Source organism: Gymnogyps californianus, chromosome 27, assembly GCF_018139145.2.
Source record: "Gymnogyps californianus isolate 813 chromosome 27, ASM1813914v2, whole genome shotgun sequence".
Taxonomy (NCBI): Eukaryota; Metazoa; Chordata; class Aves; order Accipitriformes; family Cathartidae; genus Gymnogyps; species Gymnogyps californianus.
The window spans coordinates 2,150,346-2,169,493 of NC_059497.1; the positions used below are offsets into that span (position 1 = coordinate 2,150,346).

Consider the following 19,148-nt stretch of genomic DNA (forward strand, 5'->3'; position numbering starts at 1 on the left):
CTGAGGAAGCTTTTTTGAAAACTTAGAAGTTCAGTCATTTCAATTCCCCTTACAGGTCACCACTTGTACTGTCACACCCCTCTGTCCTGCACCTGGCCTTGGTCTGACTCATTCCTTGACTGTGAGGATGATGCATCAAGCTCAGATTTTCTACATGTAAAACGGGAATATTTTCTCCAGGGGAGACCAGAGTCTGATGAACCATGAGTTTCACTCCGTGATGTGAAAATGGAGGAAAAAATTTATGATGCGCCCAGGGTCATGCAGAGATCTGGTTTTTCTTACTGTGGAAGCCCCAGAAGTGCCTTAATTTATAAGCTGTAGGTTGTGAAAAATCAGGTCGGTGACATCCAGTCTTGCCTTGTTCCTGCAGACTAGATTAAAGGTCCTAGGGTAAGGAAGAAGTTCCCTTTCATGGGGGAGGCAGGGATTTCTTCCCTTTTTGCCTTTGCCTCATGTAGAATGTATAAAGCAGTGTTAAGTCTGTGAAAGGCTTTGAGATGTTCCTCCGAAAGAAGCTACAGAACAGTACTGCTACTAAAACATGTCTGAAAAAGGAGGAAAAAAATGGAATGATAATATTGTACTTTTTCTACTATTATTTATTGAAAACTCCAGAACACTTTCGCAAAGCCAACTAGAGCTGATAGTATTTGCTTGTGTCCACACATATGCGTGTGTCCATATGTACACATTCAACACACACCCAGCAAATGTTTGAGACAAGCACTGGTTTATTTTCCTGCACGTGTGCATATTAACAGTTGAGTGCTGTGTATCACAGTGTCTTGAACTGCTCTCTTTTTCTCCTCCCCTCTGCATGCTGCCTGCCCAAGCATGCTATTAGGTTTGCAAAGAACAGCATACACTGTCACAGATGTATCCTTCGTAAAAGGTGTACCTGCAGTTTGGCAGAAAGGGCTGACACCTTCTGGCTGCTTGGAGGGAAGGGGAGCTTGTTAAGGCAATAAGACAATCTTCAGGTAGCCTGGAGGAGGGGCAGCAGCATCTTAATTATGCTGAAGTGAAACCTGGTTTTATCAAACTATAAATAAGGAATGAGCCATTGGTCTTCAACTGCTGCATGATATTTCTGGAAAGGCTAGTCTCCTTTGGAGAGGGGAGGGGAAGGTATGCATAGGTGTTCAGACCCAGTTCAGACTCTGTAAGTCCCATACCTCTAGAGAAGCTCTCATTTTCAGCAGCACAAACATAAGTGACATTTCCACCAACTGTTTCTGAAAACCCTAATAAAGATTTCTTTTTACTGTTAAGGCACATGCTTACTACCGAGATAAGGAAAAAAAACAAAGCAACCCTCACTTTGAGCCTGTTTCTGAAAGGTGCTGCTGCGGTACTTTATCTGTGCTGCAACTGACCTCTTGTCAGCAGTAACCCTCCGTCCAGCTTTTCAATAGTAAACCTTACGCTGATAATACAGGGTGCCTCATAAATAACTGTGCCAGCAAGACAGACACTGGGGAGGGAACCTGCTTTCCACTTGTCTTTCACCCTGTTGCCCCAGATAATGGATTTAGAAACTACAGTAAATATCCAGACACAGTAATCTAGTACAGTTCTTTCCCCTTCCTCCACCCCCCTTTCTTGGAAGGACATGCTCTTTTTCTCTGAGCTTCTCCTCTGCTGCCTGTGGGTGTGCATTAGGATGTAGGCACTGAAGCAGATTCTTGGATCCGGTTACAAAACTAATGCAAAGAGTTGCCAAAAACCCAGGGCATCAATAAGTGAAACTCCCAACTGCGCTTCTGCTGCACTTTATTCCATTTTACATCGGCTTCTGCATCAGCACAGGTTAGACATGGTGGCCAGACCTGAATTACGCATGTGTGTAGTCATTCACAGGCTTCAAGACACCCCATCTATTCCCGCTGTACTGGGACACGTACACTGCAGGTTAACTACCACGGCTGTGCTGCACTACAGCACTGCTCAGACCTATTCCATTTCCAATAACCGTCAGCCACTCATTTTCACACTCTACTTCCTTGACAACTTTCGTTGAACCATTTACAGTTAGATTTGCAAACGCTCCCTTTTTAGGTTTCGTTCTGACCCACACTCAAAGTAGTTTCCATGCACTTTATTTTCATTGTCCCTACAGAGTTTAAAGCTTGCCTCACAAAAATCTGCAACTCCTTGCTTATTAAAAGCATGCTATTTACAGGCCGTGTGATACAGCTGACAAAGGAGGTTCCATCATGATACTCACATTTCCTTTCCCTGTCACAAAAAGCACCTGATCTGTCCTGTTCTCTCTGATGATGCCAAGATCAGTAAAGTGATGGAAAGCCAGAACACAGTCTCTTACCTTGGACAGAATGAGGTTTATAGCCTGGTTCCATCTGCAATGGCATGAAAAAAAGTGTTCCTGTACAACACAAACTTCCTCCCCCATCAGTATCATACTCTGCACCTCAAAGAAGTCAGACCTTTTTCACTACTTGCTGGTAAGAGCTTCAGTATATTCCACCTGGCTACGAAAGGAAATGACAGTCATTGCCAGAGTGGTGGTTTTCTTCATCACATATTTCATTTCTCCTACACGAGCCTCAACTACTCATGAGATGCCAAAAAAAAAAAAAAAAAGTGTGTCAATACAGTAACTAACCCAAAGTTAACTATCTTACTTTCTAATAAAATTAAATAAATGAATTTTTCTCTAGGTACGATGGAGATGAAGGATTTTCTCTCTCAGCCTGCAGCCATGCACGAGATGTGTCTTCCTCTGGAAGCTGGTTTCACATGGTGGCTTAGATTTTCCCACTTTGTATCTAGCACCATTTGAAATCAGTGTTCTAGGAGCAAGAATTACAGCGTGGGAGGAGATCAAGCAGCTGCTAAGTTCACCGACAGCCTCTACTCCTTAAAAATGCACTTTTTCCAATGGTTATTTTTTTGCCAGCCATCCACTTTGTAACATCATCTGATTTCTAGACACTTATACAACCACTGTATACACCCTCTCAAGCTAGGGCCACAACAGGAACAGCTTCCTTCAAATGTATTTCTACTTAATAAACAATGGATATTGAGTTAAAGTTGTCCAGAGTAAAGTGATCCGAAAGTTGCATGAAAACCAACGTAGTACTTCTTGCATCTTGACAGGCAGAGTACGTTTCCTTTATTATACAATCACTAGGACCCTAACATTTAATTTACTAACTTAGAGCAAATATATTTCCACTCTGTGCTTGGGGACTCTATCACCATAGAATTATCATTCCATAGCTCCCACAGACTCGCTCTGCAAACACAGAAATTCCCTCCAACAATTTGATCTCGGCAGTTAAACACAGAAGTGCCTTCAGCAATCATGATGATGTCACACTGGTACACACAGAATCCACTCCTTTTTCTAGAATTATTTTTTAAGTTTATTGCTGGTAACTTCTAGTAATGTTTCAGTAGACTTCTATACCCTTGCATCCAAACCACTAAAATGAAGCTAAACTATTTTTGCTTGACCTCACTATTGTCAATCATGTTATTATACACAGAAAAGACGATCGCTGTGTGGATGAAGCATTTGATCAGACCACTGAATAGTCGCCTTTAAAGAATGCGTAGCTGTCATCTACAGGAGGATTCTTCTCTGAGCCAGGAAAATGTCTCTTACACAGGCTGACCGATTTCTCTTGGTGTTCAGAGTCTCAGTTTTTGTCTAGCACCATTTGAAATCGGTTATGATGTAGGGGGAAAAGCAACAGTAATGGAAAACTTCATTCCCCCGCCCCCCAAACACCTTATAAATAAACACCATCAAAAGCACGATCTTGCTTCACAAACACGTTCGGTATGCTTTTCTGTTCTCTGACCTGAAGTTACACCTACAGGCCGAACATCCTGCACAAAAGGAGGACAGTCAGCATCACGTTCAACTAGGAGGGATGCTTAAAGAGAAAGCGAAGCATCTGTTCAAACACCTAACTAAGATTCTTCAACTCAAGCAAGCCAGGGCCCATGTGTGAGAGCACAGCCACCTAACCTTCTGACCAGTTATATTCCATGTGCTATTTGTTTGCCTTAACCTGTTATTTACTCAGATTTTTTTTTTTTTCCTTTTAAATAAAATTGTGTGCTACTTGGTATTGGGCTCTGTCTCAGGTAGACAGATTACATGTTTCCCTGCTGGACAATATCTAATTGCTCAAGTCTCTTCATTTCAGTCCCCAGCTCCGTTTTCACCACCCGGTATGAACCATGCTCAGAAGCGAGCATTTACATTGATTTTAAGTGTAACACCGAGAAGCCTACCAACCACTGACACTTCATGCTACTTAACTTAACATTAAACTAGGTAATGCTGTACCTACGTTCTGTTACTCCCACTGCGAGAACATCACTTGTTTTACCAGTAGATGGCAACAACACATTTGTATTACATGCAGGCTTCTTCTTAGCACAAAGTTCCTGTGTTCATGACTCTTAATTATCAGTTCCAGATTCTAAGATGAAATAATTCATGTGGGACTAAGTTTTAGAAAAAATGGTGCAGAATTCATGACAATTAGGACAAATTAATTTGTAGCATTTAAGTCAAATTGCCTACTAGCTGCCTACCCCGTCAATGCTCACTGCAATCCCAAAACTTCATAGATTGTAAAGCTGTGTAGTCTACAACCTGTCACTGTTTGCAGTCCACACCAACTGATTTTGAGTATCACAACCACAAACTAAAAAAAAAAAAAAAAGGCATATTAGTTATTTTTCTATTCCACCCTCTGAAAGACTTCATTCTGTAAGGCAGCTGAGTCCACACATTTCTTTGCAAAGAAAATTAAGTACATTTTGAGTGTGAACCTCATACAATTAAAAATAATCACGTTCTACTTAACATGTTACTTAAAAACGCTAAACTATATTCCCTAAGGATTAAATCTGTCACACACTGGACAAAAGTGCCAGAACACTCTCTAGGCTTTGCTCGTGACTTAGCGTTACATCAGAACAGCCACATGATAATCTGCCTCTTCTCCATCAAGTTTTTACCAAGTCTTTCAGGAGTGAACACTGTAAGGTTTTGGAGATTCGGGGAAATTCTCTGCAATTCCAAAAGAAAACCAAAAGGCTGCTCAGCAAATTAAAACACATTCTCTACACCACCATTAGGTAATTCTGTGCACAAACTGCAAACTTCGATCTCAACAGTTACCACCTAATGCAAGTTTGGTACATGAAAAGTCTTAAGAATAATGGGAAAACAGCTGCTTACCACATGACGAATGAAAGACAAACACTTACTGCTAAATAATTTAACATTTTTATTTGTAATATTACAAGTCATCACTAGTCTTTACAGCTGGAAAAAAGTATAAAAATAAGGCCATTTTTTACAGTTATTTCACTTCAGCATTAAGTGCATTTCAGCATATTTTAAAACATTGAAGATGCCATACATAATCAAGCTAGCTAGTGACCACCACACTCAATTCCCAGTATATTATCACAGTGTTTACAAACAATCATCAAACTAGGTATCAGCTAGGCAATGAACAGCAAGTCATTCTGTGTAGCCAAAACCCCTTTTTAATAACCAGAGACTGTTATGAACTCTGAAAATACAACTGCTGGGATTGTCCCAAAAAGCCCCATAAAGCCCTAAACAGTTCTATGTTATTCAAACAATCTGTTCACAACAGTGGAGAGCAGTGCTAATCTACCACAGACAAGCAAGAATAGTTTAAATGCTGCCTCAGCCATCTGAAGTGAGGCAATTTGTTTTTTCTGGGAAAACTGGTTCTTACAAGCTGCCTGTATGTTGCTAGCAAACTCAGAGATTCACAATGCCAAAACCTGTCAATTACACTTTTGGTTTTAATAAGGAATTAGAAGTAGCAAGTATGCATTTTAAGTAACAGCTATCAATGTACATCTGAGCCTCAATTCATGGCAAATGCTGTGATGGGAGCTCCTGGAATCACAGTCTTGACTAAAACGCTTCATGAAGCAAGCAGCTACCTAAAGAGAAACCACATCTACCGCCACTGCCAGCATACCCATTCCTTCACTCCCGCAACTAAGCTGGTTTGGTCTTCCTTTAACATGAAAAGAGAAGGGAGTCTGACAGGGAAAGGCTTCTGTTTCTCAACAGGTATCTGATGCTAAATCTAGCATTACTGGGCTAGATTTAGCATCATAGTCTGTATGCAGAGATTTGAAATGCTATATGTGGAATATACGATTTCAAGTAAAAAAAGCAAGGAAGCTAGATCCACAGAGCACCCCTTCTATCCTGAAAACCAACAAAATTATCTCCGAAACTGACATCAAGGCTCAATAAAAATCAAGCATCCTAAGGAACTTACACTGTGCACCTGATAGGAGATGGCTACCACTGATCTCTCAGCAGTTCCTTTAATCAGGTACCTTCTGTTAATAGGCCAACAAATTCAAAGGCAGGGGATACCTTTGCTATAGAACCCTTCCGTTTTCCATTCCAACAAATCCACTGTAGTCTTTCTGCGACTATATCAAAGAGCCAGAAACATATATGGCTTTTCTCCTTCTTAAAGGCAATGGAAAAGCTATAAAACTCTGATTTAAAGGCACATTTTAATTTATTAGATATACAGAAACCAACTTTGGCAAACAAAGAGGTAGCGTATATAAGATCTAAACTGTGATAGTTTCAAAAAGACATAGTCTCAAATGGCACCAATCTCTTCAGGAAATTAGTAATAAAACATTTCAGAATACAAGAGACAACATAATCATTTATACCGCCTCAACTGCAAAAATGAACAAGAAGCACATTCGGATTTTAGTGAGCAGAACTAATATTGGATAGTCTTCTGTAAGAAAAGAGGTAGCACTGAAGGCAGCAGGCAGCAGCAGCTGGTACTATGACAGTGATACGTCCAGTACTCCCGCCGACACAGACACTCTTGCATGCTACAGGTATGTGCCTTTAAGATGATTTCACATACACAGAAAAGACAGTATGAGTGGCCCATAAGGAAAAGCAGATATATATATTCTTTTTACCCTATTAATGATCTCCTACTACAGTTAATCAGTAGTATAAGACATAGTACAAGATATTAATCTACAGAAATTCAATGCAAGTGCAATCATTTTCCATTTCTGATAGGTATATTCAACTGCAAATTCCCTCCCACCCCCAAAAAAGGTCATTCATGCTTTACAGATCTTATATTCGGCAGTACATGGAGTGCTGTCACGTTTCCTACAAACAAAAAAACAAGTCAAATCAGAGATTTTACATTTAAATAGTTTTTACATTTATTCTGAAAGCACATCCTTAGTTTTATCATTAAATCAACAGGTAAAGTCATGAAACTAGATCATTATTTGTCCTCTTCTTACTAAGCAACTGCTAGACTGAGGAGATTTTCACTTCATTTCATCCACTAGACCCTTAAGAATGACCCACGGAGTAGAAGAGCATTTGATCCAAATGGATCATTTCAAGTGATGAACGGACCACGCCCGAGTATTATCAAAAACTGAAAACAGACAGAACAGTTACAGAATTCCTAACTAATTTGGGGACTACATCAGAAGCATCCCTTATAATTTATTTTAAATACAGTATGTTGTTTAGTATGTATTTTATAACCCGAAGCTGAATATTAGTTTGTGAGAATTTTGATTTTGTAGTCTGCTAATACCAAATTTACAATACTTAAACATATGAGGATTAAAATTCATAATTACATCCATATATATGTGTTTTCAAGTTCTTTAATAACTCCTGTTTTGTTTTACAGAAAAAAAAAAACCCATACCAAACCTCTGCACTATTACTCCAGGTCTCTAAGAAGTTCTAGATACCATAAGAAAAACTCAGGGGTTAATAGTGTGTACACATACCAGACCATTAATTTCTCTTATCATTGTCATGTGCAAAAGGTAAGATTGGAAATAAAACTCTATTCTATGCTATCTCTTGATTCTGTTTTTTCCTCTCTCCAAAAATAAGTCCAACTCACCCAGAAAACTAGTCCTATCTCAATTATAAACATCTTACTTCAGAGGTAAAGATGATATTCCTTAATCCATACATTATTTTCAAAGAAACTCCAAGCTTTTCATATATGCCATCTCAAACTTATCAAAAATACTGAAAAGTCACTTGTTCTTTAAAAGTAAATAAAATCAAGACTACGCATTTGAAAAGACCTTTGCATTAAGTTAGAATAAAAGACATAACGTTGTCTCAGAATCTGTGCAATGGAGAAAAGCGACACAAATGAAGATACTAGTTTACAACAGTATTTGTAGTGCAAACTCTAACTGTTAAGGTAGTAATGACAAAATACTGACAAGGAACAGTCAAACTAAGCTGTCCTGTCTTAAATCCGTTCTGTTGTAACAAGGTTTGAAGAGTCACCTTTTTGAAAGAGCTAATTTGATCCTACACAAGTGCAGGAGCAATCGTAACTATCATCAAATGCATCTGACTACTGGACTAAGCACTAGTTTAAAATATAGGAGAGCAAATCAGTTCCAAACAAGCAACTATATTTTGACCCTTTTTAGGGCTACAGAACTCTGAATTTGAAAAAGAAATCACCTTTTTATAAAAAGGTTTAAAAAGACGACCTTGTTTGCACCTTCATTTATTTATTTTATATTTCTTCTAGACAGCTGAAAACGCAGATGAATCAGTAATTCTGAGAGACATGTAATCTGGTTTTCTCTGAAGGGATGCACACTAACTTTATAATTCAAGTGTCCGTGTAATGCAGCAAAGGTGGTTTCCAGCTCCAACAGTCTTCTAATCATAGGGAATTATACTCTTAGCTAACAAAAGTAACACACCACTGGAATCCATTTCACACTACTGAAACAGGTGCAAACATTCTACTGAGGATGTATGTAGTTTCTATCTTATGGAAAAATACGTTACTCATTCTTTAAAGACAACTCAAAACTAAGACGTGATACGCAATCACTGGAAGCTATCATTTATGACACTGAATGATAATTCTTTATGTAATATATCCTGTTCTCCCAAAATGAATGAATGGGTATTATAGTCTTTCCTATAGGAAACTGAAGTTCACAGCTAGCTAGACTCCACACTTCTCCTGAAATTCTAAGTAAACCGTAATAAAAAAAGACACTTAAGCTTCATTGCAAAAGTCCAAATTAAGTGGAAAGTGTATACCTTTTTAAGATTCAATTAATTCATTTGTGCAGTTTCTTCCATCTCAGCTGGTACATTAGTTTTTAAAATACATGTTTCCTTGCAACTCTCATCAACTGTATACGAGCTGAACAGCAGAAGGGGAAAAAGGTCTAATTGAATGTCCTAGAAAACTGTCAGATTAAACACACAAGAAAGAGAGGGCAAAAAAAGATTTGTGCTGTAATTTGAAGACTACAACCCAGCAAGTATGAGGTACTGGAAGCACAACAGTTCACAAAGGCTCAGCTACATCAGGAACCCAGAAAACTGAACAGGGAGAGCTAGGCTTTCATAAAAGGAGATTAGATCAGGGTTTTCAGACAACAAAGAGGTTTAATAGTCAGATGTTCACAGCGAGGAAGCTTAAGGAAAGCATTGGGCGCAATAAGACTTTTCATGTTGTAAAATTTTCAGGAATATAACATTCTTTAATTTTTGATGATGTTGCTTTAGATCCCTCCTCCCTTCTACACCCTGAGAAGTCTCTCCACAGATGAAGGCAGAAAGCGCTGCCCTAATACTATTAACTCCCATGTACTCTTATTTGGGCCATCCAGATTGCAGATTATCAAAGTCATGGACGAAAAGCAATTGCTCAAAAGCACTGAATTACTTAGCAGCACACAGGAACACAGCCACTCTGCTTACAGGGCCGCTCTGGCCCTTGTAACGATATTGTACTGCCTATGTGGAAGATACTAAGGCTAAAACCTCACTGCATATAAGCTAGCTTCAGGGTTCTCCCAAGCAGTACTGTGTGTACTTCATGACAAATATGAACTGCAGGAATATTTCCTCTGGTTTGCTTTATTTATAGCATCCCTTCCTTTGCTTCATGTCCCCCAGATAAATTCCAACAGATTTTGTTAAAAGGTAAGTCAGTTTTGATGATATGCTTATCATAACATTCTACGGGTACCACCTAACTTGCTCCGAATTTTCAGTATTTTGTGTGTTACAAACTATTTCTCCAACAAAACAGGCTTTTTCCAAGAAGATAAAATAAGACATCACTGTAAGAAGCAATGCGCAAAGAAACATTTAAATCTCCTGCCACCCCTCCACGAAAAAGCATACATAACAATCAGTTGTTCTGAAGATAAAGTTCAAAAGGCCCTATATGTCTCATTAAAAACAGAAGAACACTACTACTTATGCATCTAATATTTTACAGTTGATTTTGCAAGTCTTTAACATATGGACACCAATCATTGCTGCTGCAGGAGAAATCCACACATTAAACATTCTAGTAGTAAAGCTGACTATTTGCTTTTTCAAACAGCATAGGAGCACTGGTTTAAGCCAAATTTTTTTTTCATGTTTTCCTTGTAAATAAGCCCGTATTATTTTATTCAAGGTGCTTCTGGTCCAAAACACAAAACACAGTAGTTCTCCAGTTACCCTCCACTACCATTGGTACATCTTATGTAGAAGAGAGGAAGCTCCTTAGTTCACCTCCATGGCTTACAGTTCACGTAAACCACTCTGGCTCTTAAAGCCTGTAAGACCTAGTGATGCCAGAGGGCATCCAAGCAATATAATAACACAAGCCCACACAAGCCAATACTACCACTGGTTTTAAGAGGTAAACTGACATGTTTTAGAGCAGATGCGAACAGTACTTTCCTCGGCAAGTGTACCTATGCCAAATACAAGCTTAAGAACAGGGTTTTTCCTTCCTTGAAATTAGTGCAAGTGTTAATTAGCAGCTTATCTGAATAGCAGACACAACAAAGTCAAATATACTGTTAGGCACTTTAGCTTCCCATCAGCTGCTGTGATAAGCTCACATAAAATCACCAGGCATTTGAAAAAGAAAGGGCAGATAAAGCTCAAGAAACTTACATACGCATTAGCAGTGCTTTTGCTCAGTCACTTAGAAATTTGCAATAATAATGATAAAAAGGTAGGCTTACTCACCCATTTTGTGAAAAGAATTTCTTATAGACCCAGAAGGCTGCCAGGAACACCACAATTGCCACAATCACTTTAGGAAGAATTAAAAGAAGCCTTAGAGCGATAAAGATCATCTCTAGTTCACAAAAAAGCCTCAAAAATTTTTTGCAGAAATAGCACTGACCTCATCCACAGTCCTATACAACCCCTCCCCACCCCAAAAACCCTTAAAATTTGCATGGCTTATTTCACAAATATGTATTTGATGCTTTACTCACGACTCTTCAAGATAGTTCAGCTCAAGAACAGTGGCCACCAAGATGGCAAAACCCCACCAGCTCAGTAACATTAGAACAGATACGTCAACATCCTAACATTACTTTTTACAAGTTTGTAAGAAAGTGGTAGGCTTACAAAAGTGGGTAATAAATGCAAGGACAGAAGATGGACTAAGCACTTTTGTTCACTGGCACAGTTATTTATTCATGTTTCCAGCAATCCCAAGCTCTGAAGAGTTTATGAAAGTGACTAAGTTGTGGAAGACTACCTTTGAAATCCGATGCCTCATATACATGAAAAAATACACATTTTACAGGAAATTAATCCATAATTGCTAAGTAATATTTTTTTGAACTATGCAGCTTTAGGAGTAGACAACATTTTTAAAATAACCAAAACTCCAAAATCATGTTATATTACTGCAGTCACAGGTGATGACCAGAATATCAATTCCACGTAAAAAATACAATCCACATCGTATCTTGTTCAGGTTTTATAAGATACTTACCACAGATGATGGCCGTAATATACGGACCTAAAAACAGAGTGAATCAGTATCACAAGAGGAACACATGTGCTTCTTATTCGAACATTATTATAAAAATATTCACAAAGTTATTTCAAATAGATCAAGGACTTCTGTCAACGCAATCCTTGCAGCAGGCCAGTTTATATCATAACATTTCTTTAACTTAAAATATTCCTATTTTTAAATGGATTTTACCAAAACCTATTCTTCTTATGCCAAAATAAAGAAGGAAGTTTGCATGAAGTGATTTGTCCTGAATACAAAAGAATGTCCCCAAGAAGAAAAGGTTCTGTTACATGTATTTTCATTCTAGTGGAAATTCTTGCAGTTCATACTTACTTAACTGGCAAGCTGGCACTCCAGGAATCCATTGGTTTTCTCCAATATACTGAATACGAGCTTCACCATGTAACGTGTAGCCTGCATAACATTCAATCGTAATAAAATCCCCGACAGAATACGAAGGTTTTTGTCCATCAATTACTCTACCGTAACTTATGTCTGGAGTGGAAGCAGAACTTTCAGGCTCACCTGGAAAAAGGGGCGGGAGAAGAAAAGGAAATAAAGTCCAAGAACAGAGCTGGTACATGAAGCAGACTCAAGAAGCTGCCATCAGAAAGTCCCTACATTTGTGTAAATATCAGAAGCTCAGACAATCCTTAAGACATTTGATACGCAAAGGCTTCCTGCTTCCTAGAGGCTGCAGATACTTCTGCTAACGGACATGCTTCAGACACATTAACAGAAATACATGTCTCAGCTTCATTAGGCCAAACAGTTGCATCAAAATAATGACAGCCTCTGTTTATATTGTAACAAGTGATCACATGGTGCAAAGAGAGGCGAGAATGAAGTCTGCCATCACCAAAGGAAGAATCTTCTGAAAACACTCCCAGAACAGATCTTTCACACTGGCTTTTGAACTTTACCTATTTCCATAAACAAAACTAAGACTGAACAAGGACTCCAACTCTGCCGAAAACTTTCCTCAGTTCCTGAAACTCCACCCCATAACACTCACAACCCCACTAACATAACCTGTTGGTGCAGACTTTCAGGGTCTGCACATTACTGTTAGATGTTTGGAACTTGTCACTCTGCCCTTGATTTTACCAATTATAAGTTTTACTCACATGCAGAGTTTTGTAAAGAACTCCATGTCTCCTGTCCTTGACAAGTTACTGTCACCTCTGCAGCGCCATCAGGAAAAGTATAGTAAGCACTGCACTTTATCTGAACAGACTCTCCTTCTTCATAGATAGCTTTCTCTGGAATCACTACTCCATGTGTGATCTTTGGGGCATGACATACACCTTCAGTGACGAATACATGAATTTAAAAGTAAGTTTAGTGATAATAAACTTTAAATATTTCATAATTCATTAACTCATTCCACAAATACACATTGCCTTTGTATGAGAAAAATACATCAGCATATCTGAATAGTTTAACACAATTTTAAGTATGTTTCCTTTAGAAGACTTAAAAGAAACATCACTGTAAGTATTCATTAAGGTAATATGATCTTATGATGTGGTAGCTAAGAAATCGTATTTGTCGGTTATTTTTGTAAGCTCTAGAATCATTTCCAGGTGCCTTATCAGACTCAGTCATTACGGAACACCCAAACATACTCTTTGCAGAAGTTGTTCTCATTCTTGGGAACTCATTATTAGAGTATGCATGTGAAAAATTCTCTCACTGTACTTTACAACAACATTCCCTCTCCCTCTAGCACGAAGAGGAAGGAGAAAGGTTACAGAAAGACCTCTGCAATGTCCCCAGCCCTGCAAATTAGTCCTGACTTAATAATTTGCCTGATCAAAATCTAACAACATACTACACACCATACAAGATGCCTGGAAAGTAAGAGTTGAAAAGCTCTTTAAGAGAACTCAGACAAGTAATGATTTTGATTACTCTAAAAGGACACTATAGGTTGCCTCATTGTGCACACTCCTAGTTCTTTCTATCAGAATTCAGAAACACATCTTTTCTCCCGTATTTACACATGAAATCACTAGAACAAACACCACGATGCTATTACAGTATGTCCACGTCACAACTTCTATATGCATGTCTGTAACTCAACTCACTCATCCGAAAACTCTTTGCGGTTAAGAGTCACTCGAACACCAAAAACGGGTGCCCATGGATGAGGCTCTATGTCAACTTCCTTAGCTTCCAATTTCCAACTACAGTGTTATGATTTTAAATTTTAGCTAGGACAGACTTACAACATTCTCAACATACAAGAAAATCTGGATTCTTATTTAAAGGCTTACTTTTTTCACAAGTTGGTTTTGGAGGAGACCAGGTGTTATTTTCTCCACAGGTAATTACCTCCGGTCCGATCATGAAATAGCCTGGATCACACTCAAACACGACTGAGTCCCTATAGCTATAGGAAGATCCAAATCCAGATATTTTTCTTCCATTTTCAACCTTCGGGTTATCACATTTGACCACTGAAATAGGTAAAAGAAAAACAGCTCTGAAACATTTGTTAACCGTATCTTTGCAACAGACACAGCATCCTTTTACTACTTGTAAGTTTCCTTATCTAATTTCTCAAACTGTTTTGTAGGGGTGTTGTAAAAAATTTACTCTCTTGAAGGTGCAGAAGGTCCTTGTTTTAAGCTATTGAGTTGTAACCATATAGTCAAGTAAGAAATTGTAATAATTGATATAATCACATTCCACTTCCAAAAGACATACTCCTGTACAGTGGCAGAATTTCAGAAAACAAAGTGATATCAATTAGGGTTCAAATGACAACATGCAAGCATCTGGTATTTCTCCCTACGTCTGCAAAGCAAGACTTTGCGCTTGCTGGGCTTTGCATTCATTTCTGCACTTGCATAGTAGCTGTGTTTAGAAAAAGCGTTCTTCCTTACCTTTTTACTATTCATAATCTAGCTTCCACGTTCTTGCTCTTTACACAATTTTTCTTCAGCTACCCAGGCTTTACGGTCTCTCAGTTCCTTCACTTTGTCCTTGTCACTTCTACCCACAGCATGCTCATACATATATTTTTAAAGTTTTAACTTAAATTTTAGTCATACTCTATGTCATAATCGATCAACATCCATAATGCAGTTGATCTGATCTCCACTGGAACTATATCAAATTTAGTACCAGAGGATCTGTTTCTTCTTTTCTATAGGGAAGTCCATTCCTCCCCCCGCACCAGCCCACCTTCCAAAAAAGCGACAGATATTGAAGTCTTGCAGTCACATAGGCTATAATAAAGAAGTATAGTAAAAAATCTCAACAACCTCTACATTGTGGAGGTGGTTCACTCCAAACTCCATTTAAGTGCGCATCATACGTGCAGAAAATAGTAGGTGGGCCAATAAGTGAGAAGGGATCCGCGCCTTTTGGTACCTCATCACATGTATAGGTTACTGATGTTTGATAAACATAGTCAGCTGCTGCAGTGTAGCGCCCATTGGCTATGTCTGGAGGTGGTTCACAAGGAATTCCTAGAAATAAATCACACAAACTAGTCGACAGAATTTTGCTGTTACCTTGTTCATCTCAGAAATAGCAAGCCTTGATTTTCAAGTAATTTCACTTAAAATCTGACATATAACTATTTCTAAAACAAGCTACAGTTATAACCGAGAGTTACTGACGGCCATTTATTATAGGGAGTCTCAATTTCAAGAAGAGGTTGACTAACTAATATGAGCTAACAACCACAATAACTGGTATTTTTCAGTGGTCATTCCTCAGGCACATCCCCAGTAGTTCCAAAAAAGTAAAAATAAAACTCAGTCCTATTTTACCATCATTTCTTATACTAGAAAGTTTATGGCACAGCTGTTTTTAAATGAACTACCACTATCTGAATATAAACTTAAACATGGTAATAATTTACTTACTTTCACAGAAAGGAAGATCTCTATTCCAGTTAACAACTTTATCCTTAATTACACAGGAAATTTCATTAGTTCCACGTAATCTGAATCTAGACATGTAAAAATTTTAAGAGGTGAAACTTAAGAAATGTCTCTTTTCTCCAACAAGCACCTAGAAGCTTTGTTTATATAATTCCGTTCTGTGATTATGGGGACACGACATTCCAAGTTTTTGTTGTAATGAGAATGGGATCTTAATTTTTTTTACTTTGCTAACAGTCTCAACTTTGAAAACAAAGGAGAAGCAAATGAGACATGACTAAAGGAACTGATTGAAGTCTCGCCATGTTAAGATGTGTACCCTCTAATACTAATGCCCTAAAGTTACTAATACTAAAGAAATAAGCTGTTAAAAGGAAAGGGAAGAAAAAAACTTGTGAGAGGTTAGTGCTTTCGACTTAATTTGCTATACACAGACAAGTGGGCCATTAGTCAATATAATAATGAACGGTGATGCATATATGTATTTATTCCCTCTGCCACAGGAGCATTAAAAGAAGTCGTTAGAGGTAACACTCTAGTTTTCACTCTGCAGAATCTCACTAAAAAGCTTAAGCCTTGGTTGATGCAAACAGCAAGTAAAACCAGGGAATCAAATCAAATTTAGCTGTAATTTCCTTTGCTCCAGGTAGAATTCAGTAGACAGTTCAAGTCAGAACTGGAATGGAAGCTGCATAATAAAATTTGGGTTTGGTTCAAATCTGATCTAAACAGAAAAAAATTAAAAAGGATTCATTAACTTCACCAAAATACTTACCCTCCTTCACAAGAAAAAGTAGCTTTTGAACCAAATGTAAGATCTGTCACATTAGTAAAACCATGTTCTAATTTTCCTGGATGTTTACATTTTCTCTCTAGGGGGAGGGGGAAAGAAAAGAAAATAAAAAGTCTACACCTTTGTAGTTAGATACAAAGACTAAGTCTTTGGCATATACTACTCTTACAGTCATTAGCATTTTTTTAAGCTTTAAAATATTACAGAATACTAATTCTCACTTGAAAAACACCTAAAATTGTTAAATATCAAAGGGAAAAAGCAAAAGAGCTCATGCACACATTACCTGTACAGAACTGCTCTATGGGTGACCACTGTGAGTCTTCAAGACATCTACGAGTTGATGGTTTTCCGAGGATTTCTATATACCCCGGCCGGCAGATGTACGACACCACGGTTCCAACAGGAAAGCTCTTCATTGTGCTGAAAGTCTCATTGAGCTCTGCATATTGCAGCCTATCTGGAGGCGTACACACGCCTGTCAGAGTAAGAGGAAGGAAAAAGCAATACACAATCTTGTCAACAAGAAGAGATACAAGTTGAGGCCTGATGGCATAGAAGCCAGGCTAATTCAGTAGCTTTTAAGGACTCATCGGTAAATCAAAGAGGTGACATTCTTAAGAGCCAGAGCCATCAGTATATTTAACTAGGTTTCAGTTTTTTAATTTATATTTTAATTGCATCCAATGTCCTGTGTACTACACTAGTACACCTTACTTATTCGTCTTCTCAAGTTCTTCTTTAGCATTCCACTCATACAATGCATTTCCTTCCAGTTCATATTTTTTGTGTTTGCCTTATTCTTGTAGTTAAACACATGAATTAATTCACTGTACATTCACCTGCACTAAAATGCCTGTTTAGCTTCCTGCAGGAGAAACAAACCAACGAACCACACTCGCATAGTTAACTTCCCTTCCTAAGGCAAAAGGCCAGGGAGATCACAAAGCGGAGTTTAAAACCAGCTACACCATCCAACAGAGACCTACGGACCCAGGGACATTTTGGGGTGCAGTTAATGCCCAAGATGTAAAACTCCTCCATGCTAGAGGACTCAGAAAAACACAGTCGAGACCTTGCAATCCAGATACAAATGTAAGATCCGCCCAGTCTTTACAAGACTTACACACAACAGAGGCCATCACCTCTTTGACAATACCTATTGATTTCCTTCCCAATCTATTTATATTATTTAGAAATTTACCAAACTATAAAAGAAATTTAAACCCCAAACTCAGGGTCAGAACCAGCACCCATCAGCACCAAAGCCAACACACCTGTTTTTGCAACACAACCTTTCTCTCTCCTTTTTGCCTCAAAACCCACAGAAGCCGCCCGGAAAGCTCGCTGTTTCCTCCACCGCCTAAAGCCATTTTCTTTTCCCTCCCCACCGCCTCCCCGAGCGGCCGAGCAGGCCCCAGGAGCACCCCCCCCCTCAGCCCAGCAGCGCCCTCGGGGGCCAAGGGAGGGGAGGACGAGCTCTCTCCCTCTTCCCGGTTCCTCTCCGGGCCGGGAGGCCGCGGGGGCTCGGCGGGGCCTCGGCATGCCCCCCCCCCGGCAACTCCCCCGCCTTGGCGGGCCAGGGGGTACGAGCGCCGGTTCCTCACCCTGAGCCCGTGTTCCCCCGAGCCACGACAGCACCAGCGGCAGCAGAAGGCCCGGGCCGCGGGCGGGCGGGCGGCGCAGCGGCCCCATGACCGCGGCAGCCCCGGCGGGAGCGCCCGCTCCGCGCCCCTCACTCAGGCGACAGCGGAGACGCAGCGCGGGGCTGGGGCGCATGCGCGCGGTCGCGGGCCGCCCCTTCCTTCAGCGGCGGCCGCCGCCATGGTGGGGCCTTCCCGCTTCTCAGGAAGGGCGAGGCGGCGGGCAGCGCGGCCCGTTACATGGCGGAGGCAGGCGCCGGCCTGAGGAAACCGGGTGTGGGGAGAGGCCCCGGCCCTTTCCTGGGCAGGGTCCCCAAGGGGCCGCCCACCTCTCCGGCAAAGAGGGAAAGCATCAAAGCGTGTTCGGTTGCGCAGCTCCTGCGCTTTGAACGCCGACAAAGGCTCATTAAAAATAAAGGCGGCTGCGTGCCAGGCCAGGATGAACGGGCCTCTGCGGGGCTGCTTCTCCTTTGAAAGACAAACCGCGTGTGTTGCCGAGCAGAGCAGCGTTAAAAAAAAATAAAAATACTTTTTAACTCTAGGTGGGCGCAAAAGGAGAGACAAAACCTCAAGCAATTATTGTCCCACGTTCAGCTTTTATTAGGTGAAGCATTCATAGAGGAACGCTGCAAATAAGCGTTCCTGGAAGAAAATACAGAGCGGCGTCTGGAGACGCTGCAGATGTGAATACAGTTGCTGTTAAGACAATGTTCTGTTTAACAAACGGTGACTTGCCCACATGCGCAGGAATGCTTCCGTGGATCTGGCTTGTGACAGGGTTTGCAAATAGAGATAGGAAAATTTCTTCGTCAGACAGCAGCAGTATACAGAAGAAGTCCCTCTGAAACAGCCCCTGTCCTGCGTGCAGTTTGAACTTTGCTAGATGCTTACAGTAACTCACGGGAGCCGAAGGAGCATTAACGTCGAT

General features: G+C 39.9%; 1 protein-coding gene across 2 annotated transcripts; it reads right to left on the reverse strand.

Annotated features, from left to right (window-relative positions):
• Positions 1 to 5,258: 5,258 nt before the first annotated feature.
• On the reverse strand, positions 5,259 to 18,266 carry LOC127026168 (membrane cofactor protein-like). 2 transcript variants are annotated; one of them, XM_050911268.1, is made up of 11 exons: positions 18,185 to 18,266; positions 16,864 to 17,055; positions 16,560 to 16,656; positions 15,767 to 15,852; positions 15,158 to 15,364; positions 14,165 to 14,347; positions 13,013 to 13,201; positions 12,219 to 12,410; positions 11,859 to 11,885; positions 11,096 to 11,162; positions 5,259 to 7,207 (listed from the first exon to the last, which is right to left on the reverse strand). In XM_050911268.1, exons 2-11 carry the CDS (start codon positions 16,994 to 16,996, stop codon positions 7,156 to 7,158), a joined length of 1,233 nt encoding a protein of 410 aa, XP_050767225.1. In that variant the 5' UTR covers positions 16,997 to 17,055; positions 18,185 to 18,266; the 3' UTR covers positions 5,259 to 7,155. The 2 variants fall into 2 exon arrangements, with proteins under 2 accessions (XP_050767225.1, XP_050767224.1); XM_050911267.1 differs by lacking the exon at positions 18,185 to 18,266 and having other exon boundaries at positions 13,013 to 13,192; positions 16,864 to 17,050.
• Between the last annotated feature and the right edge of the window lie 882 nt (positions 18,267 to 19,148).